At 49.4% G+C, this 24,036-nt stretch overlaps 2 protein-coding genes and 2 long non-coding RNA genes across 4 annotated transcripts; 2 read left to right on the forward strand and 2 right to left on the reverse strand.

The window, feature by feature from the left end:
* Positions 1-1,463: 1,463 nt before the first annotated feature.
* Positions 1,464-2,196, forward strand: LOC311428346. The gene is made up of 2 exons (XR_014687653.1): positions 1,464-1,585; positions 1,979-2,196. It is a non-coding gene; the product is annotated as an uncharacterized lncRNA (long non-coding RNA).
* A 10,436-nt stretch (positions 2,197-12,632) lies between these two features.
* LOC311428332 lies at positions 12,633-14,784 on the forward strand. Its single transcript, XR_014687647.1, has 2 exons — positions 12,633-14,053; positions 14,583-14,784. It is a non-coding gene; the product is annotated as an uncharacterized lncRNA (long non-coding RNA).
* On the reverse strand, positions 14,282-17,431 carry LOC311428331 (maestro heat-like repeat-containing protein family member 7). The gene is made up of 6 exons (XM_084539853.1): positions 17,282-17,431; positions 16,588-16,743; positions 16,335-16,436; positions 15,860-15,962; positions 15,540-15,599; positions 14,282-14,644 (listed from the first exon to the last, which is right to left on the reverse strand). The coding sequence occupies exons 1-6, from the start codon at positions 17,426-17,428 to the stop codon at positions 14,481-14,483; spliced, it is 732 nt and encodes a 243-aa protein (XP_084395979.1). The 5' UTR covers positions 17,429-17,431; the 3' UTR covers positions 14,282-14,480.
* Positions 17,432-17,939: 508 nt separating this feature from the next.
* Positions 17,940-22,748, reverse strand: LOC311428305 (uncharacterized protein; the record flags this gene model as incomplete). The annotated part of the gene is made up of 10 exons (XM_084539824.1): positions 22,358-22,748; positions 22,148-22,227; positions 21,819-21,944; positions 21,498-21,577; positions 20,666-20,777; positions 20,366-20,506; positions 19,790-19,894; positions 19,453-19,608; positions 19,025-19,295; positions 17,940-17,980 (listed from the first exon to the last, which is right to left on the reverse strand). The coding sequence occupies exons 1-10, from the start codon at positions 22,473-22,475 to the stop codon at positions 17,940-17,942; spliced, it is 1,230 nt and encodes a 409-aa protein (XP_084395950.1). The 5' UTR covers positions 22,476-22,748.
* Positions 22,749-24,036: the final 1,288 nt, after the last annotated feature.

The raw sequence follows: 24,036 nt of genomic DNA on the forward strand, positions 1-24,036 counted from the left end.
GGAGGTGTGGGCAGGTTGGCAAAGCAGTGGCTTGGGGCCAGGCACTGGATGGAGAACCTTGCTCCTCACCCTCCCAGGACAGCCACTTGGCCACCTGGGGCTTGCAGCACGCATCCTTACACCAGGCTTCTCCACTGAAATCAGCAGCCACATTTCACTGCTCCTTAGCTCCAGATCCCACCTGCTTTCCTCAGAGAACTGGCTGCACACAGGCACAGAATGCTTTTCCTATTTTAAAGCCAACAACAGAAAAACACAAGACAGTTTACCAAACAATAAAACACTCCTCAGCTTTATGGCTCCATTGGAGTTCACCTACCCAAAAAGCATTACTCTTCAGGGAGTGTTGTGTACTGATAGGTAGGGAATTATACATCTTCCTCTTAGTTAAAGTAACATCAAACAAATTAAAAAGACAAGGAGCTGGATAAGGACAAACAGAGTGCTGAAAAGTTCTGGAGTCACCGTCCCTGGGGGTTTTTAAGGCAATGTTGGACGTGGTGCTCAGGGACAGGGTTTAGTGGGTGACACTGCTGGTAGGGCGATGGTTGGCCCAGATGATCTTGGAGGTCTTTTCCAAGCTTTCCGATTCTGTGATTCTGTGATTTTTAACTCTAACTCTTTACTCCAACTCCAAATCCAACTCTAACTCCAACTCTAACTCCAACTTTATCTCTACGTCCAACTCCAACAAGTCTAACTCCAACTGTAACTCTAACTCCAAAGCTAATCGTAATTCTAACTGCAACTCAAATTTGAAAAACCCTAAGTTAAAAACAAGCAAACAAAGAAACAACAACAACAAAATCTCCAAGTTTAGGTTTTTATTTAGGCTTTTTCCAAACATTTTATTTGGAAAGAGAGAAGGCGCAGAGTCCTGTTGTGTGGGGGTGTTGCATAAAGGCTCTCCAGGGGAGTTCAGGTGTACCCAAAGGCTTCCATTGGGAGTACTTTTTGATGGGAGAGAGTGGCAACATTCGTGGTTTTTAGGGTCATAATTAGGGTTGGGGTCCTAATTGGGGTTAGTGTCATAATTAGGGTCAGGGTCATAATCAGGGTTGTTTGGAGAAAGTGCAGAGGCCTGTTGTGTGTGGGGTTGCGTAAAGGCTCCCGAGGGGGGTTCAGGTGTACCCCAAAGGTTCCCTGGGGCATAAATGGGTCTGTGGGGTGGGGTCCATGGGGCATTATTGTGGCTGGGGGGGGTGTTTATGGGGTAGAAAAGTGAGTGGGGTGGGGGAGGGGGTGGGTTCATGGGGTATAAAAGGGGCTGGGAGCTTCTTCTGGGGCGTTAACGAGGCTGAGCGTTGGTTCAGGGGCGTATAAGGGGTGCTGGGGGGGGGGGTCCCTGGGGTATAAGGGGGGGGGGGGTGAGAGGGTGAGCTACAACTCCCATCATCCCCCGCGCGGCGGGTGAGTCGCGCGGCGGACGTCACTTCCCCCAAAATGGCGGCGCCCGTGCGGATGCGGGCGGCCCCGGGGGGGTCCCCGGAGCGGCTCCGGGCCCAGCTCCTGCCCTGCAGGGTCGGCAGCGACGGCCCCGCGCCCGTGGGAGCCTTCCTCAGGGCCCAGCACGGCCCGGGAGGCGGTGGGGAACCGGGGGGGGCACCGGAGCCTGGTGGGTGGGGCACCGGGGGCGGGTTCCGGGGCTTTGGGGGCACCGGGAGGGTGGTGTTGGGGTTTGGGGGGGGTACCGGGGACCGGTTAGGGAATGGGGGGAGGGATTCCGGGGATTTGGGGTCACCGGGACCCGGTTTTTGGGGTCCTGACCCCCCCATCCCCACCCCCACCCCCCTGGATAAGGGGGGAATGCTGGATAAGGACAAACAGACAGAGTGCTGAAAAGTTCTGGAGTCACCATCCCTGGGGATTTTTAAGGCAATGTTGGACGTGGTGCTCAGGGACAGGTTTTAGTGGGTGACACTGCTGGTAGGGCGATGGTTGGCCCAGATGATCTTGGAGGTCTTTTCCAACCTTTCAGATTCTGTGATTCTACAAGTGGCTGAGACAAACCCCATCAGCTTACAGGAAGATAGACAAAGTGCGATTTGTTGTGCTACAGCGGCAGAAGACAGACATTCAGGATCATGCCTGAGAATATTCAAGGAGATGGAATCCACTTCGTTTGTGAGCTAAGACCAAGCACTCTGAGCAGAGCGAAGGCCACATTAGTCATTTCCCAATAAAATAATTAAATGATGTGGGCTAGGTGCTGGCTCAAGGTGCCAGAAAAAAAAAAGGGGGGGGGGACTCTGCTGTGGGCACAGGAGAAACCAGTCATTACAGCAATTGGTAATGAGGGGCATGGTGGGATCTCAGATTAAATCCACTCGTGTTATCCAAGACCTCTTTAGCATTTTCCTTCCCAGCTCACCCAAGTGCAGAGCAGGGCTGTGGGGATTTTATTTGGGGGCATTGTCTTCTAGCCCCCAGCCATGCCTGAGGAATTTGCAGATGGCCACATTGAGCCATCCATGGCTTTAGCACCGAGGTGTCTTCTGCGTGGAGCTCCTAGATAACACAGAGATGTCATGGGAGAGCTGCACCCTTCTAGAGGGACGCCTGCAGCCCTGTGGGAACCCTGGAAGCAAGAATCTGAAGCAGAGATGAGTGCAGGTTTATGGTGAGGTTCATCACCCACCTACTCAAATTTCCGTCTAATGCTCTGGGAGCATCAGTCAAATGAACAAAGCTCACCACTGCGTTAGCACAGAGCCTGCTCTGTGGGCACACTCAGGGGGCACACAGACAAGGTGGGAGAAGGGCTGCTGGTTTCCCTGGCTCAGGGCGGTGATTCAGCTGAACTCATGAGTTTCACGTGGGCCCACTTCTCAAGCTTTTCCAGGAGGATCTTTTCCGTGAGCTTTCCAGGCACAGAGGTGAGGTTCAGTGGCCTGTAGTTCCCCAGGTCCTCCTTTCTACCCTTTTTAAAAATGGGAGTGATGTTTCCCTTTTTTCTGTGTTGTTGAGCACCAGGTCAATAACACTTCTCCTCTGGGTGGGTTGTCTAGTACCAGGACCAGGAATTTATCCTCAATGCGCTCCAGGAATCTTCTGGACTGCTCACAGCCTGCTGTGGAGTTTTCCCAGCAGACATCCAGGTGGTTGAAGCCCCCCATCAGGATGGGAGGGTGCGAGTGTGACGCTTCTTGTAGTTGAAGCAAGAATGCCTCATCCACTGGCTCCCCTTGATCAGGCAGCCTGTAGTAGACCCCAGCCACAAGCTGTCACTTCTTGGTGCGGTCTGTAGCTCTCACCCACAAACTCTCAACTTGTGCATGGCTGTTTCTCAGTGGCAACTCTTCACGATCAATTCTGTCTCTAATGTAGAGGGTGATGCTACCTCCCTTCCTTCTCTGTCTATCCCTTCTGAAGAGTTTGCAGCCCTCTGTCCCAGTGTTCCAGTAATGTGATCCATCCCACCATATTTCAATGACAGCAATCAGGTCATATTTGTCTAACTGAACCATGGTTTCCAATTCCTCTTGCTTGTTTCCCATGCTGCGTTCATTGATATAGAGGCATTTCTATATATATAGTTGCTGGGCAACTGGTCGTATCGTATTTCTAGAACCCTTCCCAATTTTACTGGGACAGTTGACAAGTATTTCCCTACCATTACTCAGAGAGATAGTGTTCTCAGGTATGCTTTCTTCACTCAGAGTAGAGTCCACTAGAAGCCGCTGAACACTCACTTGTCCTTCAAAGATGAACGTGAGGTGACATGTATTTGACCAGTTAATAGGCCATTAGGAGGAGAAGCGTGGGGAGGCTGTGATGAGGTCAGTTGTGGCTAATAAGTAATAAGCTGCCACAAAGTGCAGCTTGGAGGTAATTCCCCTCTGCCCAGCAATGGCAATCCAAATAATATTTCATATGGTGGAACTCTCACATCTTTGCTTGGTGCTGTTTGAATTCGTAGAAGCACCAAAGGTAAACATTTTGTCCAGGGAAGTCGAGTTTCCAGAACTAATTTAGTTAATTGTTTTTGTTTGTTTGTTTCTTTCTTTGTTTATTATTATCTGATTCATTCGCTCCACTCTTCCAGAAGATGAAGGATGCAAAGGAGTGTGAAATTCCCAGTTAATCTCCAGAGTCTGCATTAGCCCTTGTAATACCTGTGATGTGAAGTGACTTCCTTGATCAGAGTCAACATTTTCAACAGTTCCATACCTGGGAATTATTTGTTTGAGCATTACTTTAGTTACTGTGTTCACAGTAGCAGATACTGAAGGGAAAGCTTCCACTAAAACTAGTAAGTATTTAAATCTTCCTATTTTAGGGAGTTCTGTAAAATCCACCTGTATACTCTGGAAGGGTTGAATTACTGGTTCTCTCCCCCTTTAGACTGACTGCAGATGATTTTCCTATTTACCTTCTGACATACTGCACAACTCCTGCATACTTGTGTGGCCAGAGTAAATATTCCCACAGATACATATTTTTGTATCTTTTGTACCTTGGGCAGTGACTGGATTCCTTTTTTTTTTCTTTTTTTTTTTCTTTTTGGTGCCCTTTTTTGTGCACTCTTGCAATTTCAGTAGGTAATAATAAATTGTCTGGGACTTGCTTTACAAGCTCTCCATGGACCAGTTTCTTCCCCTTACTATCGATCAACCCACGTTCCTCCCATTTTACCAAATATATGAACCACCCCATAAGTATATTTTGAATCAGGATAGATTATTCCCTTTTTCCTTTTAAGAAGTGTGAATGCCTGATTCAAAGCATACAATTCACAAGTTTGGGCTGACCAGTTATTGGGTAATCAGCCCATCTGTTTTACTTCTCCACTTAATCCATCAATTATAGCACATCCATAATATCTCTTTCCCTGTACCACCTTTGAAGATTCATCAAAAAACAGAATATCTCCTTCCTCAAGGAGAACATCTTGTAAATCAGGTCTCATTTTAGTCTGATAATAAATTAAATCCAGGCAGTTATGTTCTATACCCTCTCCGGCACTTTCTCCTCTCCATAGGAAAGTAGCTGGATTCAAGCATGCTTTTGTGGCTAACACTAGATCATCCTTTTCAATCAGTATTGCTTCATATTTCAAAATTCTAGAATCAGTCAGGCAGCACCCAGCTTTCTGAGTCAAGATCGTCTTAACCCGGCGTGTGGAGTAGTAACTACCAGATGACCCCCAAAAGTTAATTTCCTGCTCTCTTCAACCAGAATCGCAGTTGCAGCTACAGCTTGAACACATTCAGGCCATCCACTATAAACTGGGTCTAGCAATTTAGACAAATAAGCCACTGGTTGCTGCTTATCCCCCCACTCCTGGGTCAATACTCCTAATGATCCACAGTAGCAAAAAAATAAAAAGGCTTATTTAATGTGGGTAGAGCTAAAACAGGCGCTGTGATTAGGCTCTGCTTCAAATTTTCGAACTCTTTTTCTTCTTTTGTCCATTCAAGTTTATTAGGCTCCTCCTCTAATAATTTAAGATACGACCCTTTTGACTTCTGAGCATATGCTTCTATCCATAATTGACAATATCCTATTAACCCCTGGAACTTCCTTGGGTCTTTCTTAGTTTTGGCTAGGGGTAGCTCAACAATTCTTTCAATCCTCTCTGGATTTATTCTCCATTTTCCCTCAGACACTAGATGCCCTAAAATCTTAACTTCTCTTTCCACATATTGTAATTTGTTTTTTGATTCTCTCAAGCACTGTTTTCCCAGAAAGTTTAGTAACTTGTTAGTGGCTTCTTTCACCACTGTGTTATCTTGTCCTGATAACAAAAGATCATTCACATATTGCAACAGTAATACCCCCTGTGGATATTGGAATTGCTCCAAAATCTGCTCTAAGACTTGCCGGAATAAATCTGGTGATTCTGTGAACCCCTGAGGTAAACCCATCCATCTATACTGTTGTTTCCGACTTGTTTCAGGGTCTTCCCATTCAAAGGCAGATATGTTTCTGCTCGCAGGGTACAGAGGACAGGCCCAAAAGGCATTTTTTAAATCAACTGCACTGAATCCACTTATGCTTATGTGGGATCTTGCTCTTGGAGTATATGGATTTGGAACCACAGGGTGGCGCTTCCACACTATTTCATTAATTTATCTTAGATTCTGTACCAGTCGGTAAGAACTGTCAGCCTTTCTTACTGGCAGAATAGGAGTGATAGAATCACAGAATCACAGAATTTTCTAGGTTGGAAGAGACCTCAAGGTCATCGAGTCCAACCTCCAACCTAACGCTAACAGCCCTCCACTAAACCATATCCCTAAGCTCTACATCTAAGCGTCTTTTGAAGACTTCCAGGGATGGTGACTCCACCACTTCCCTGGGCAGCCTGTTCCAATGCCTCACAACCCTTTCTGTAAAGAAGTTCTTCCTAACATCTAGCCTAAAACTCCCCTGGCTCAACTTAAGCCCATTCCCCCTCGTCCTGTCACCAGGCACGTGGGAGAACAGACCAACCCCCACCTTGCTACAGCCTCCTTTAAGGTACCTGTAGAGAGCGATAAGGTCGCCCCTCAGCCTCCTCTTCTCCAGGCTGAACAAGCCCAGCTCCCTCAGCCGCTCCTCGTAGGACTTGTTCTCCAGACCCCTCACCAGCTTCGTCGCCCTTCTCTGGACTTGCTCGAGCACCTCGATGTCCTTCTTGTAGCGAGGGGCCCAAAACTGAACACAGTACTCAAGGTGCGGCCTCACCAGAGCCGAGTACAGGGGGACGATCACCTCCCTAGCCCTGCTGGCCACACTGCTTCTTATACAAGCCAGGATGCCGTTGGCCTTCTTGGCCACCTGAGCACACTGCTGGCTCATATTCAGCTGACTGTCCACCATCACTCCCAGGTCCTTCTCTGCCTGGCAGCTTTCCAACCATTCCTCTCCCAGCCTGTAGCTCTGCTTGGGGTTATTGCGCCCCAGGTGCAGGACCCGGCACTTGGCCTTGTTAAACTTCATGCAGTTGACCTCAGCCCATCGGTCCAGCCTATCCAGATCCTCCTGCAGAGCTTTCCTACCCTCAAGCAGATCGACACACGCACCTAACTTGGTGTCATCTGCGAACTTACTGAGGGTGCACTCGATGCCCTCGTCCAGATCATCGATGAAGATATTAAAGAGGACCGGCCCCAGCACCGAGCCCTGGGGGACGCCACTAGTGACTGGCCTCCAACTGGACTTGGCTCCATTCACCACGACTCTTTGGGCCCGGCTATCCAGCCAGTTTCTAACCCAACGAAGCGTGCGCCAGTCCAAGCCAAGAGCAGCCAGTTTCTTGAGGAGAATGCTGTGGGAGACGGTGTCAAAAGCCTTGCTGAAGTCAAGGTAGACCACATCCACAGCCTTTCCCTCATCCACCCAGCGCGTCACTCTGTCATAGAAGGAGATCAGGTTCGTCAGGCATGACCTGCCTTTCATAAAGCCATGCTGACTGGGCCTGATCGCCTGCTTCCCCTTCAAGTGCTGCATGATGACTCTCAGGAGGATCTGCTCCATGAGCTTTCCTGGCACTGAGGTCAAACTGACAGGCCTGTAGTTTCCTGGGTCTGCCCTCCGGCCCTTCTTGTAGATGGGCGTCACGTTTGCTAGCCGCCAGTCGATTGGGACCTCCCCCGATAGCCAGGACTGTTGATAAATGATGGACAGCGGCTTGGCCAGCTCCTCTGCCAGTTCCCTCAGTACCCTTGGGTGGATCCCATCTGGCCCCATCGACTTGTGCACATCTAAGTGCCGTAGTAGGTCACCAACCAGTTCTTCATGGATAATGAGGGCCACATCCTGCTCCCCATCCCCTTCCACCAGCTCAGGGTACTGGGTATCCAGAGAACATCCGGTATTGCCGCTAAAGACTGAGGCAAAGAAGGCATTGAGCACCTCCGCCTTTTCCTCATCTCTTGTAACTAAGTTTCCCCCCGCATCCAGTAAAGGATGGAGATTCTCCTTAGAATAGAATAGATATCCACGCTGATAGAGACATGCATGCATATCCATGCATAGAGACATGCATGATTCCAATAAACCATCTTTAATCCATTCTCTTATTACTGATTTAAGACCATTTCATCTCTCAGTTGAAATAGGGCTTGAAATAGTTGAAATAAAGCTTCTGCTTTATTGCCTCATATCCTTCCTGCATAGCCATCTTTAGGGGAGTAATATTAATTCCTCCTGTTTCCCTCCTTGACCCACACTATGGGGTCTATTTCTTTCTCATCATCTTCTGTCAATAACTTCATTGATACCGTAATTCCTGTCTTACAATTTACTATCTGTATACCCAGTTTCATCATCAAATCCTTCCCCAGCAAATTAGTCCCTGCCTCAGGTACATACAGTAATTGCCCAGTGATTGTTTTATCCCACAGGCTCAGTTTGGTATCCCCCAAAAGTGGCGCTGTTATCCCCATCCCTTCTATTCCCGTTGCCCTTAGGGTTTTATCAGTTCATTTATTAGGTAATTTAAGCCCTTATACTTGATGGCTCAGTGATGATCTAACTGCCCCAGAACTTCTTCATGAGGTCATCAAGGGCTCTAGGTGGGACCAGCTTTCTGAGAACCCCTGACTCCTCTATTCTGAATTTGTAACAGCAAGCAACCTCTTCATTTTCTGTTCTGGACACTCCCACTTCAAGTGACCAGCCTGACCACACTTGAAGCATCTTCTTTGTCCCTGTCATGATTTAGGCTGCAACACAGGTAGCTTTCTCTGCTTGTCATTGTGCTGTTTTTACTCAGGTGGGCTTATTTAACCTGTCTTAAATATGCTCTTACAGAGGCACAAACAACATTGCTTATTGGCTCAGTTCTGGCAAGTGGCAGGGCTGTTATCTAACATGGGGCAGCTTCTGTATTCTTCTTGCAGAAGCCACCCCTATGGCCCCCTGCTACCAAAACCTTGCCATATAAACCCACTACAGTCATTCTGTCATCTCTCTTCCTCTCCCTTCTGCTCTGGGTCCGACTTCTCCTCCTGAGACGTTCTCCCTTTGTCTCCAATCCTCTGCTTCATTACCTGTTTCAGCGTGGATATCCTTAGTTTTGCTCTGTCTTTCCTTCTCCTCTCCCCTCCTGACATCCGCCTTTTGGGCCTCCTGCAGGAGGGTCTCTAGTGGCTTTTCACTCCATCCTTCTATCTTCTGGAGCTTTTTTTGTATGTCCAGCCAGGTTTTAGTCACAAAATGTACTTTCAAAAGCGCTTGGGCTAAAGGGTCCTCCGAATTCATCCCTGAGTATTTCCTCATTCTATTCCTCAGTCTTTGCAGAAAGTTATTAGGGGATTCATCCTTTTGTTGTTGCATTTCAAATGCTTTAGTAAAATTCTGGGACTTTGGTACAGCTTCCCTAATCCCCATTATTATTATGCCCCTTAAGTCTCATAGGAGCTCTGTGCTACAGGTTGTTACTATTCTAATTGGGGTCATCAAGTGGGTATTTCTGCTCTCCTGGAATCACTTCTGGTCCGGGGATGGGGGAGGTAGCTCTTTCTCATTCTCGCATAGCTGCCCTCCTAATCAGTCCCTGCTCTTCTCCAGTAAATACCACACTCAGGATTGACATAATCTCCGCCCACGGATATCAATTAGGCTGTAGAAACTGATCTAACTGTTCTGCTAGTCCAATGGGATCCTCAATTAAAGGTTTAATTTCCTTCTTAAAACTCTTAACCTCTCCGCTGATGACAGCAGAGTTCACATAACCTATTTGCCCTGGTCCAATCAGGACCTCCATAAGAGGATACATAGAAGTGCCAGCACTATTAGTATCAGGAAATGGAAAATTTTCAATGTCATTTTTACATTGTTCTAATTCTCATCGGAGCTTAGAGTGCACTTTCTTTTTAGTGACAGAATCATAGAATCACAGAATAATCTAGGTTGGAAGAGACCTCCAAGATTGTCCCGTCCCACCCCCTCCCCCCCTCCCCCTTCTGGGGCAGCTGCTGCTGCCGTCAGTACAATATTAGGATTATAGGGAGGGAGTAAATTATCCAAGGGTTCTCACTGACCAGTCCTTTCTTCTAACTCCTCTTTCCCCTGATCCTGACCCTTTTTCAGTAAAAGCTGATTCACCTCCTGGACCCAGCAAGCAGCATAACTTGATTCCTCCTCCAAAAAAAGGAACCTTATCATTTGCATACAAATATGAGTCTGATAAACACAGTCTTCATCAGACCCGTATTTTGGCCAAAATACTGAAGTTCCTTTTATTGGCTTTTTACGCCAGGCACTTACATAATATCTAACCATTTTTTTTTCCTTTTCCCTGTTTTTTGGGTTGTTTTTCCAATTCCTTATCATTTTTCACAAAGGACCATCTTTAGACAAAGTTCCAGAGTCTCCATCCCCATTCTGCTCTTCCTTGGAGCCCTTATTCTCCATCTCTTCCTGACATGGTGCCGTGGACTTGACTGTTTACGGGGTTACCACACGCCTGTACCTAGGATAAGGAGAGAGGTATACTGCTGAACACTTTACCATGCCCAGGATAACATACAACTAAAGGCTCTTAATTCCCTGAGACTCTCTTTCGTCCTTCTGTCTTTTCCTTTGGCCGTCTATGGCCGTGACATTCACAGGACTATGGAACCGCGGATCAGGACTCCACACTCGCTTCGCACTAAAAGTGCATTTCATTCACATTCCACAAAAGAGCCACCCAGACTTCTCCCTCCCCCCCCCCCCCCCCCAAGGCAATACAGTAAAGCTTGTCTTGCCTTGGTCAGTGCATGGAATTACTGGGTCTATTTCTATAATAGTGCCTGCGCCTGCTGCTCTCCCTTCTCACCAGTGCTCCACACAGCCTTTCTATACCATGTATGTACAGTTTTATTTGATCAATCCTCTAATTTCTCATTTTCCCCTCTTTTCTCATGATTAGAGAGCCTGTGATTTTTGTTTTTACTGTTCTCACACTGTTTTTCTCAGTCTTCCTCCTCATTTTGGAACAGTGAAGCCTCCTACTGTCCACGTACCTACTTAGCATTTCCCTTTGTTTTGACTACACAACTACCTTTGAATACACAAGGTTAGTTTCCTACTACAAAAACACATTCTATTTCAAAAACAAGTTCTACTGCAAAAGCACATTCTACTTCAAAAACATGTTCTGCTGCAAAAACACAACTTGATTTCTCAAACTTTGTGGCCCAGGACACAGGAGGTTTTTATAGAGGTGAAGCTGGGCCATCTGTTTGTGATAAAGGCACCAATCACTGTTGATATGTAAGTATTATGTTAAAGAATTGACAAGATCCTAGCCATGGGATTGATATTGTTAGTGATATTCAGCTTAATTGTTTGTTATGTACATGTATATATGGTGTTAAAGTATTGACTGTGCATTGTTAAGAAGTCTTAATGTGTAGTTGTGGCTATAGCCAGTATAATCATGATGGTATTACACAGAATCACATAATCACAGAATTGTAGGGATTGGAAGGGACCTTGAAAGATCAGGTAGTCCAATCCCCTGTCAGAGCAGGAACACCCAGATCATGTTACATAGGAACGCGTCCAGGAGGGTTTTAAATGTCTCCAGAGAAGGAGACTCCATAGTACCCCTGGGCAGCTGTACCGGGTCTGGCTGGGATGTTAACTTTCCCTGCAGCAGCCCATAGAGTGCTGTGCTCTGCACGTGTAAGTAGAAGAGCATTGGTATCACACCACTGCTATGTCTGCTGCTGAGCAGTACTGGCACTGCATCAGGACTCCCTCTAATCCCCCAAGAGCCAGCAGGATGGGGATGGGCAAGAGGTGAGGAAGGAACATTACCAAGGCAGCTGACCTAAACCAACCAAGAGGATATTCCATGCCCTGTGATGTCACACTCAGCAATAAAAGGTGGAAAATGGAAGAAGAGCGGAGGAGTGGGCTCTAGTTGTGAAAACATCTGTTCTCATCAAGGATGTGGTCAAGTATCACATGTTTGTGGGAAGTTAGCCTTTGCTTTTTTGTTGTTGTTTTTGTTTTTTCTTTTCCCTTTTCCTTTTTTTCCCTTTTGTTAAATTATTTAATTAATAATATACTTTTTTCCCTAATAGTTATCTTTTCTTTTAATTACATTATCCTTATCTATCTCAACCCATGAGTTATTTCTTTTCTTTTCTTCTTCCCCTTCTCTTCTAAGGAGGGGAAATTATGACGGCGTGGTTGTGGTGGAGTTCATCTGTCTACCAAGGTAAAACCACCACAACTTTGAGGACCACAGAGCACTGGAACAGGTTGCCCAGAGAGGTTGTGGGGTCTCCTTCTCTGGAGACATTCAAAACCCACCTGGATGCAATCCTGCACAATGCTCTAGGTGATCCTGCTTGGCAGGGAGGTTGGACTAGATGATCTTCAGAGGTCCCTTCCAACCTCAACCATTCTGTGATTAAATCATTGAATCGTTTAAGTTTGAAAAGACCTCTAAGATCATCAAGTCTAACCATTAACATAGCATTGTCAAGTCCACCACTAAACCATGTCCCTAGCACCAAATCCACTCATTTTTGAATACCTTCAGGGATGGTGACTACTAACTCCTTCCCTGGGCAGTCTGTTCCAATGCCTCACAAACCTTTCAGTGAAGAATTTTTTTCCTTGTACTCAACCTAAACATTCTGTGGTGAACCCTGGAAGATTTAGACTCAGAATGCTGGAGACCAGGGAATGAAATTCCAGTCTCTAAACCCTGGTTCCTATTAAGACTGGGGAAGACACAACTGATTTCCTTTTAGACACTGGCACGACCCACTCATTAGTGACAACTGTAAAGGATCTTTGCTTGAGGCAAAATGACACCAAGCAAACAACCAAATAAACCCATCCAAACCAACAAAGACAGATGAACAACTGGAAAAGTGAAAATAAATGGACATCTCCTGTTCTGTATCAGATAAAGATCTTTTTTCTAATGTGTGCTTTATTTCACCATTATCCTCACAAGGTAATATCAAATGCATTCCTACTAGACTAGGGTTAGTTTAAAAGATTGTATGTAGCCTATCTTTATCATGTCATGTGTCATCCTAACAAGCTAATTTTCACAATCAGACACTGTTGTAAGTCAACACCTTTAACATTTTTCTTCCCAACCTGGATTTAAAGTGGGATTAAGGGAGAACATAATACTTCTGCATAGAGGACCTCACCTTCTATCAGCAAATAAATGAAATGGACTAAATCTCACTTTACCAACAAGCGAGAATGGAGTGGAGGATACGCAGAGGTGGGATAATGCAAGCTTATGTCAGAATCAGTGTGCCTGCACTTTAGCTCACGTGGTGAACAGCAACCCTCCTAGTGATGCATAGTCGTACGAGTGGTCTAGTTCCCTGGAGAGACACTGCTCTCGGTCTCACCACTTGGTTGCCTCAACTAATCCCCTCCTTTGCCTGTGTCAACCATTTGGTGAGATAAAGAATGGGGCACAAAGGGGTGGCAAAGGATGGTAGCACCGAGGGATTGAAAATTAAATGAAGGTCAGTGAGGTTAGACAAACAATGCATGATATTGTCTCCTCTGCATTCTTGCCTGGCTAGGCCCAGCATCTGACAAGTCAGGAGCCCAGTGCACCATCAGGATTCTGAGACAATATCCTAATGCAACTGGATGCACAAAGCTGTGCTTTTCCCCAGCAGCAACACAAAACCCACAGCAGTGACATTTCTCCAAACGCGAGTCCAAAGAAAACCTCAGTGGGGAGAATCTTTGGCATGCAGATATGCACATGTGCTACACACAAGTCGAGTCTTGGAATGGAGAAGATGACGTGCACAAATGAATACTAAACGTGATCTACTAGGATAGTGTCCTGGTTTCAGCTAGAATTGAGTTAATTTTCCTCCTTGTAGCTGGTGTGAACAGTTATATGGGGGGGCTGGCTGGGTTGGGGGGACTGGGTGCTCCGGGATAGGCTGGGCACCAGTCAGCGGGTGGCGAGTGATTGCATTGTGCATCACTTGTTTGTACACATTATTAGTAGTACTATTATCATTATTATTGGTTTCCTTTCTTTACTGTCCTAATAAACTGTCTCTATCTCAACCCACAGGTTTTCATTGTTTTTCTGATTCTCTCTCCTACCCCAGAGAGGGAGGGGGGGAAGGTGAGTGAACGGCTGTGTGGTGCTTAGCTGCCAGCTAGCTTAAACCACAACATTATTAATAGTTTCCAAGAGATGGTTCCAGAAGCACAGAGGTTATGGCCCCACTAGTCTCACAACCAGTAATTTTATCATATCAAAAGGCAGAGTTACACAGCAGAGCAATATGATAACACTAAACCACCCCCCAGAAATGACAGACAGCACAACAGGGAACACATACAAGTAATGTGCCATACAACACAATTCTGAAAACAAACACAGCAAACCCAACATCAAAACAAAACAACACAACAACAAAACAAAAACAAACACAAACAAACAAAAGTGATCATCAACTATTAAACTGATCTAATGTTTATAACGTCTTTTAACATGCTCTTTGTAGCATGTTATATCTTAATAGCTGGATTTGCTATTCCAGCTTTAATTAAAAAGAGTCATTTGCCCTGGCTATGCAGGGCCAGCAGCAACATTCTGCAAGCCGAACCCATAGAGGTATTGGCGTCTTAATTTGACTTCTTATTTTTAGGATGATCTGAGCTGCCAGAAGACACACTGGTGTATTGACATCCTTCATGACAACTTGGAGGGCTGCAACAGAAAGAAATAGAGCAGAGATGAAACCCACCTGTAATACACAATAAATGTTTGTTCATTGTCTTTTGTATTATAAAAACAAGGAGTTCTGTTTGAGGAGCGGGAGTTGTGAAAGCTCCCTGCTGAAGTAAGGAGCTGTATAATGCTTGGCTAGACACTATGAAAATTCTTTTGCTTAACGTAACAAAATAGAGAACCCCCTCCCCTTCTCTCCTTCTGCATCTCAGTTGTCTCTTTTGTTCAAAGACACTGCTGCAAAGCTCATGTAACCACCTCCTGATAAGTTGCTAAACTAGTGTATCAACATCCTGCCTTCCTGTCTCACGCTGGGCCAACATGAGCAAATATAAAAAAAAAGAAGTTGAACCACAACGCCGAGGAAGACTACAGCCTTCATCTTCACGAGCACCAGAGGGACAGAGACGGCCCCCCAGCAACAGTGCGCGCAGTCGCAGAATATACCAGGATGTGCTGCGTAATCCCGGAATTACCAAGATATAAAAAGGGACCCTGGCGGGGGTGAGGTGCATGCCGTTGGCGGAGCCGAGACTCCCCGGCCGCCCAGCGCTGTTTTGCTTGCTGTTGGCTTACTCAATAAATTCCTTTCTATGGTTAATACAATGCTCTCTGAAAAATTAAGGGGGCACCTTATAACACCACGGACCTTCAGAGACCTCCTGGCATGCCTCCAGGCCATGCCAGCCCCACCTGTCTCCTTCCCTGGCCAGGGGAAGCAAGTGGGACAAAGGGATCAGCTGGAAACTGCTGCTCAGGAGCTTCCCACATGTCTCCCCCATTTCCCTGGAGCATGGGAAGGCATGGCTGCACACTGTGCAGGCTCTAACCCCTGTCCACTGGGCGCAGCACCCCCAGCACCGACCGCACTCACCTTGGATGAGCTCATTCAGCTTCTCCTCACTCCGGATGCCAGCACAGTAGACAGCAATCCCTAGGCACAGTGCTATTGTCAGAGCCTGCTTCCCAGCACAGCCCCATGTTCAGCCAGCCTGCCTGTGTCCCCTCCAGCTTCCCACCAAGGATGGAGCCTAAGGGGGAGCTTGAGCAAGGCACACACCAGGCCCACGTGCATGGGCAGGGGGCTGAGGGAGGCACAGGGCTCCTGGGGTACAATCAGGGGCTTCAGGGCCCACAGGGCTGGGCCTTGCTGCCAGGGCAGGGCCCAGACAGGGAAGCAGGGCCTTGGCTTACCGATGAATTTGACAGCCTTCTTTCGCAAGTTGTCCTGAGCATCCTCCAGGTATGGCAGGCTCTGCTGCAGGTATCCTTCCACCCTGCTCCTCTTCTGCCTGAGCTGGGGAAAGCACAAGGGCACAGAGCTCACAGACCCTCCCCAGCCAGCTGGACGACTCCCTCCTGCCAGCACCCCCCTTCCCCTTTCCCCCAGGCCATCCGGAGCTCCCAGCCAGGAGCTCTGTGGGGCTGAGGTTTGGAAAGAGTTAGGAGACCCTATTGTCCCACTGCCAAGGCCCAGATGGGCTAGGGTCTCCTCCCGCATCCTGGGGGTGGGGAAGGCAGAGGGGCCTGCAGAAGAGCCCTTGGGGCTCTGTGCTGGAGGGAATGGAGCCACAATGCAGCAGCAGGCGGGGGACTCTGGGCTGGAGCAGCCTGGGCATGTCAGACAGGCTTGTCCATATGGGGCCTGGGGCTGTGTGGTTCTCCTTACCAAGTACTCCCAAATCTTAATGACGTCTTCGTTCTGAGCCAGCTGCTCAAGCTCTTTCCACTTCAGGAACTTTGCACAAGCAAGTAGGGCTTCTGCAGAGACCTGTGGAGAAGCAGAGGCAGGGAGATGGCACCGCACACACATACCTAAAGTGTCTGATTGCCTGCTACCCTGGCCCCCCCCATGCCCAGAATACCCTTCTGGTGTCAGCACACCCAGTGCCCACGTCAATGGCCAGGTCTGAAATCTGTACCTTGGCCACACTCTCAGTCTCGTCACTCATCCGGAAAAGCAGTGGAATAATGGCCCTGTGCACGGTCTTCTTCATTTCTCCTTTTTTCCACCACAGCACAAACTCCATCAAGTCTTTGAAGAGGAGCACGGAGCATTCTCGCACCTCACTGGACACCTGTTAGGGAGGACAAAAGGAGGACTTCTCCAACTGCCAGCCTCCCCCTGTCCATGGGGAGCAAAGGCCATAGGGAGGCTGATGTGAAGGGTGAAGCCTCGTGTTCGGAACAAAGGAGCTGGAGGCCCGCACAAGGCAAAGAAACAGGTTTCCTGCACAGGCCGTGTGTGTCTCAGAGTGCAGTCCCAGCTGGCCCACTTTTACTAGTAGCTGCACCAGCCATGTCAAAGCAAAGCTCTACTGGGAATGGGCTGAGGAGGAGACATAGCTGGCCTTTGATAATGCCTCTGGGGCATTCTAAGACTGCTCAGCCTTCATCTTCCTGCCCCCAGAACAGAAGCTCTTGGCTGCCCAGAGCTCTCAACTCGACAGGGAGAAGCCCTGCTGCACTGCAGAGCCCAGAAGACAGCCCACCATAACCCAGAGGATCAGAGAGAGGAGAAGGCCTTGCCCGAGTGCTGCCCACAGGCCTGGGCCGAAGGGCAGTGCCATTGCAGGGTGCCCGTCTGTGGGGCTCAGTCACCAACAGCAGTCTTACATCGTTAAACAGAGGCAGGAGTCTCCCAGCCAGTGCCAGAGCGATGCGGCTGGCCTCCTTCTTCTCCAGATGATGAATCACATTTTTGAAGATAGTCAGGGCCTTCATGGTGATGCACGTGTTGTCATACTGCAGTGTATTCATCATGTCCGGCAGCAGGACCAACAATTTTCCTCTCTGTACAGAACGACACCATTTGCTTTTAGTCAAGAGGGGAAGGGCCATCCTGGCCAAAATAATCTGATTACGGAGCACCAGACTCCTGCCCTGTGTCCTGGTAGCACAGACTGTGTTGTGGGGACAGAAGGGCACAGGGAAGGGACTTCAAGAGAGCAGAGATCCTGTATCCCCTGCTGAGTCACCCTCTTTGCCACCTGCTTCCAGGGAACCCATCGGGAAAGCTTCTGGAAAGCTCCACAGGCAGCCACCAGGCCCCACCACAACCCACCACACCACAACCCACCCCACCTCCTGCCTCCCAGCCTAGGCCAAGCCACGGCGTTGCCTCCTGCCCCAGCACCAGGTTGTCAAAAGGTCTTCACTTGGCAATGTCTCACTCACCATCTCAGGTCTCTCTGACATCGTGTCGAGGGCTCTGAGCACCATCCAGAGCATTGGCAGGCTTTGAAGCCTCAGACACACCCGAAACTTGTCTGGGTCACAGAAATCCAACATTATCTGATTCGTGGAGTACATCATCTGAAACGAACACAGCCATGAGAAATGGACAGAGCCTATGGGCTGCGCCCTGAAGCTCCTGGCTCCCCTGGCAGCTCAGGGCAGGACATGAGGGACACACAGCCCGTCCTGGAGCAGCCATGCCTGCGGAGGAGTGTGTGGCTCCTGTGTGCCCTGCGCCTGGCAACACAGAGCATCCTTTCTTTGCCTGCTCCTCCTTCCCTCTGGCCATCTGCAGCCTCTTGGTCTCACACCTCTGAGGAGCGACTGACCAGTACCATGTGGCACAAAGCAGGCACTGGAAGCAGGTGGCTACAGGTGCTACTAGTCCCTGGCCTCACAGCTTGCTCAGCCCGTGCAGAGGCCATGGCTCTGCCCCAGCCCCAGACATTGTCCTGACTCTGCCCCAGTCATTGCCAGGAGCCGGGGGAAAGACAGCACTGCCAGGAAAGGGGCAGGCTTCATGTCTGAGCACACGGACCCCGCATGGCTGGTGGAGGGGGGCTGGTGCTGGCCCTAAGGGGCTGTGTCCTTGTGTCCTGGAAGAGGTGACAGGCTGGAGAAGATGGGATGGGGAGAGGACCGTGCCTGTTTTCCTGGAGGAGCACACATAGCCCCAAAGGGGAACAAGGTGTGTTGTCTGGTTACTCACAGCCAAGTGAACGGTGCTTAAGTCCATGGCGTTGACTGCAAAGAAGCTGCACACTTTGTTGTCCCAGAGAACATACTGTAGCTCCTGAAAGATCTTCTCTGAAGTCATTGGAAGGGAAAGTATCACCTTCCAGATGTCCAGCGTAGTGCTGCAAGCCCAGAACACACTGTTGGCAGGGCTGCCCTGGTAACAGCGCCATGACCCAGACCAACCCCGCAGGCCCCGGGCTGTCCTGCAGCCCTGGACCTCGCCACCCCGTGCTTAGGGAGCCCTGGGGGATCAGGCTGGGCAAGCAGGAGGGGCCTGAGGTGATGCTCCCTGTGGGGCAGGAGGGATCGTGATGGGGTCTCTGGGCTGCCTTGGTCCGGTCTGGATGCTGAGACCCTGGCTGCTCCAACAGGGCTGGCGAGCACCTTGCGATGGAGGGGCCCACTCCACTGGGAGGATGCGCACCATGCGATGGAGGGGCCAGAGATTCTCCAGGTCCTTCTCCCCACATAGAAAAAGCCCCCAGGGCTTCTGGGGCTCGTACCTGTCAAGTGTCGGAAGGTCTGTCAAGATGCTTATGAGCACTTCCCTAGGAAAATGGTTGGCCATTGTGGAAAGTAGTGAGAAGAGTTTCTGGTGTTCTGAATCTGTGCAGTCGCTCAGGCTTTCATGGATGAACCTCAGAAGCTTTGGCACCTGGAGGAGATGTGGGAGAGAATGTAGCTGCCACTGGACTGCAGCCAGTTGCCCCGGGGGCCACTGAAACTGCTGCCCAAGAGCTGGGAATTCGAGGCAGGATACGTGAGGGATGAAAGGGCTCAAGGACAGGGCAATCCAGCCACAGGCTGCTTACTTCCATCAGCCAGGTGGCAGGGTCTTCAAGTGCTACGTCCATCATGAATTCAGCCCAATGATACTCATCATCTTCGGTGCTGTAGCTACTCATTATGTCAAGAGTCTTGAGGACAACGGCTGTCCTCTGAGAAGGCTGGAGGTATTTTCCAAATGGCTATGGAAAGAAGGAAGGAAGACATGACACATTCAGTCAGGGGAAAGGAGGAACAAAGACCCTCCCTTCAGGGCAGAGCCATGCTCACGGCCCCCACCTGTGCCAGGCCCAGGTTTGCCTCGCAGGAATCCGTGAGAAGGGAAAGGGAGATGGCCTGGCTGGTGGGTGCCTGGCTCCTTACCTCTTCACTGCAACAGTTGTTCAGGAAAGCAAACAGATTCCAGATCCTCTCCATGGCGTTTACCTGCACAGCTATGCTTGAAGAAGTGGTAAATTCCAGCAGCACCTGTGGGAAGAAAAGCTTCTGGTCTGCTCTGGGAGCTGACAACTGCTCCAGCAGAACTGCCTGGACTCACACTGCCCATCATGGAATTCCTCAGAGCTGGAGCAAAGCCCCGTTCACACTGGGAAGGAAAGCACAGGGGACCAGGAAAGCAGGGCAATGGCAGCTCCAGATGCTGCCAGTGTGGTGCACAAAGGTAGGGCTCAAATTCTCTCAAATCCACCACTGCTTTGGTGCAAGGAGAGCTCTGGGGGCAGAGGAGGCCCAGGAGTGCTGCGGGGAAGCTGTGCTGTGACACAGGAAGGACCTGTGGAGGGCAAGGGATGTTGACAGCAGCCAGGGGACAGCGGGGCCCTAGAAGAGCTTGGTGGACAGACCCTGGCTCCCCTGAGTGTGCTGGGCACAGGCCTGGCAGGCACTATGGTCTGTGTGCATGGCACAGGGGGCACTCTTCACTATTATATGTCACCTCACTCTAGGGTGAGGAACATCCACTGTAAAGCTGATGCTGTGCAAATTGCAGACCTTCAAGATGCTCTGCAACTTATCACCGAGGCTGGAGGCAGGAGGGCTGATCAGCAATGTTGTCAGCATGACATCCATCTTTTGCAGGATCTGTAAGAAGGACAAAGTGTTGTGGCAAGGGTGAGAGGGAAGGGGTGGAGGGAAGCAGTCCGAGACCTGCCTCATCAGGGATCTTCAGTTGTTTCTAAGCAGGAGGAAACTCCATGCAGTGCAGGGGAATGGGGGCTCTTGTGGATCAGCAGCACATACCATCATGGTGAACCAAGCGTCCAGATCCTCGGTTCTCAGAAGAAAGAAGACGCTGCTAACGCATGCAGCTACGAGAGACAACATTTCACCCTCCAGTACAGTCTCCACTGTGCTGTAGAGAGAGAGACATTGTCAGTGGGAACGGTGCCTCTACGACAAAGGGAGATGGACACAGTCCTCCAGTGGAAGCGTGGCCATGGGGGTTGACAAGCCCCATGATTGGTGATAACATTGGACTTTTAACGATGAGGCTATGAGGAATGTAAAGAGTTCAGAAGGAACAAAGAGGGGTCATTCAGGAGACGCCTTGCTGGCTCAGACTGCCTGTCCTCCAGCCATTAAGACCTGGAAGTTGCTCGGTGTTTGCTGTTGCTGGGCAAAGTTGTTGATCAATGAATAATTAGTAGAAAAATACTTCTGTAGAGCAAATGGTATAAAAAGGGAGCCTGTCCTCAATAAGGGAGTGGAAGTTATGCCCTCAATAAAGAAGAAGTTACTGATCCCTTAAAGAACCTTGGTGTCTGTGTGGTCATTATGCCACAGCCTCCCATGGGCAGGACTTTGTGGGAGGGATGAGGAGCCCAGCTGGGGGATGCATCCTCTTCTGCAAGGCTGGCCAGGGCCAGAGGACAGTCCTGATACCTCCTGCTTTGGGGCAAAGGCTGAGATGAGTCAGGAAGCTGCAAGGCTCCCTCTTCCCTCTGGACAAGTCCCGAGCATGGAAAAACAAAGGCCTGCCCGGATGGAGGATGTGTGCTTGCCAGGGTCAGGGTCACCTGGCTCATGCCCTGGGGTTGTGCTAGCCAAGTCACGGACAGGGTTGGGCACATACCTCAAGGCAGAAGTAGCAAGTAAGGCTTCCTCCCACAGGTCTGTGCACGGGTAATCAATAGGCTTCTCTTCCAACAGCGCCTGGAGAGCACAAATTAGATGGAACCTGGCAGCCACAGGCACACAGTGCCAGCAGAGCCAGCACTGTTGGCAGGGTTGGCAGAGTCCCAGTATCCCCAGCCAAGAGTGCCCCCCTGCACCTTGCAGTGCTGAGGTCCCAGCAGCACCCGAGCTCCCACTCGGGGTAGCTGGGTGTCCATGTATGTTTGCTCCCAAACACCCCTGCCCAAAGCCCAGGGAGCCTCACCAGACGTCCCCTCACCTGGATGTTTGCTGTCAGCTTATGTTTACGGCAGAAGATGTCCAGGCCCTCTAACAAGCCATTCTCTTCAGCAGTTCTGCACACAGTGACGATGTTCCTCAGGAACTTTATCTTCTGCACATCATCCTGGCAGCCACAGAGATACCAAGAGGGAGTGTGAGGAGGGAGCCACAGCCAGCAGGACCGCAGCACTGTGGGGTGCGGAGCTGTGTGGGACGCCTGGAGGGCAGCAGCTCTGCCCAGCCAGCAGCCTTCCATCAGCCTGGCAGCAGAGCCGGGGCACGGCCAGGACATGCAGGCACAGCCGCCATGGAAAGGGCTGCTCTTACCTTTTCTGGGTTTTTGACGAAGGCCTCGATGAAGTCCACAGCTTCCTCTTCCTCTTCGTACACAGGTAGCCAGCTAGCATCTAAGACAGAAGGAGAGCAAGGGTTACTGTAGAGGGGCTTCAGGATGAAGCAAGGGAAGGGGGCACTGGCTTCAAGCAGGGGGCGCGGCTGGCCCCAGCCCTGCCCACCCCAGCGCAGACCCTCACTCACCAGGCTGCAGCGGCTCCACCTCGCACACCTCGACGGGCTCCAATACAGAGCTGCTCTCATCAGAGCTCTCACTCTCTTCCCAGGCCACCCTGGGGCGGCTTGGGGGTCTCGTCTCCATTGCGAGTGACGAGAGGTGAGAGTCAGGAGGGCACAGGCTCGGGACAGCCACAGGCAGTGGGGAAAGACGTGGGCTGCACTCGGGGGCTCCTCGCCAGTCCCACTCGCTCCTGTCCTATCCCCTCGCTGTCCTGACGGACACTGGCAGGGCCTTTGTGCCAGCACCGGCTATTGCCAGATGACACTGGCCTGTGTCACAAAGGGTCCTTCTGTGACCTCATGCCCCGCTAGGTGTGGCAGCACTCCTGGGGTAGAGCAAGAGCAACAACACTGCAGACATGATGGCCAGGAAGGGCTCAAGATCACTGTGCAGCCACTGTCACCTGTGGCTTCCTGACTCCTGCATCCACCAGCTCCTGCCTGTTTGCATACATGTAGTTCACACAGCCATTTCCAGCCAGGTTGTCTTGGTTTCAGCTAGGATACAGCTAATTTTCTGTTGTAGACTTCAGATCAGCTTAGTAGTTGCTGACCACAATGTTGATTTTTTTAATCTCAGGTCTTCTGTGTTCGTTTTCTCAAGTGAGTTATATAGCACTTTACTTACTGTACGTGTTCCCTTTTGTGCTAGTTATTGTTTCTGGGGGCTGGTTTAAGGTTATCATTTTGCTGAAGTGTGTAACACTGGTTTATGATATGATAAAATAACTGGTCATGAGACTAATTTGGCATGCGTACTCAGCATTGACATCACCTCCGTTGATACCAAGCTGAAAGGACAAATGGTCTCTTCCTTGACACAACAACAGAGTCCGATTTGAAGTGTTTTTTTTTAACAGCTAGGTCAAACCTTACTATGTTTAGTTAGAGAGAAGGAAGTTTAGAAACTTTGTATTACTTAGCCAGCTTCATCTGTAAGAAGGTACAGGCTCGTATCTCAAAGTGAGGGCAAGATAACCCAGGCCTGGAGGATGTGTCAGAAGAAGATTACATGAGGAATTTGTGCTATGCATCAGTCTTTGGATGTGTAACCAACTCAGCTCAGTTTGTATGCCTCAGCTGAGGCAGTAAGATAAGAAAGAAGGAGATAGCCTGAGCATGCACAAGAACTGGGTTCAGCCAGTGAACTGAAGTAAGAGATAGATGGTAAAGGGTTTACTGTAGAACTAACAGATCTAGAGAGATAACACTACACAAATGTATGTTGTAAATCAACCATAAGTGAAGGGATGAAAGACACGAACTCCTGATGGCTCTTGAACAGAAGGCCTTTATTGCCATTTTTCTCCACTACATATAGTTTTCATGTAGCCCCATGCGCTGTCCACACGTCTGCATCTGTCATACAATTGGTTAGAGACCCTCAGAAACGCACCTGAAGCCAGCCAGAATTGGCCACTGAGCAAAGCTCATCTTTAACACTACAGCCAAGTTATTTCATAGAATCACAGAATATCCCGAGTTGGAAGAGACGCACAAGGATCATGGAGCCCAACTCCTGGCACCACACGGGTCAACCCAAAAATTCAGACCGTGTAACTAATTGCACAGCCCAAACGCTTCTTAAACTCTGACAGGCTTGGTGCAGTGACTACTTCCCTTCCAGTGCACAACAACCTTGC

The sequence above is a fragment of the Aythya ferina genome, assembly GCF_964211825.1.
Source record: "Aythya ferina genome assembly, contig: HAP1_SCAFFOLD_42, whole genome shotgun sequence".
NCBI classification, from domain to species: domain Eukaryota; kingdom Metazoa; phylum Chordata; class Aves; order Anseriformes; family Anatidae; genus Aythya; species Aythya ferina.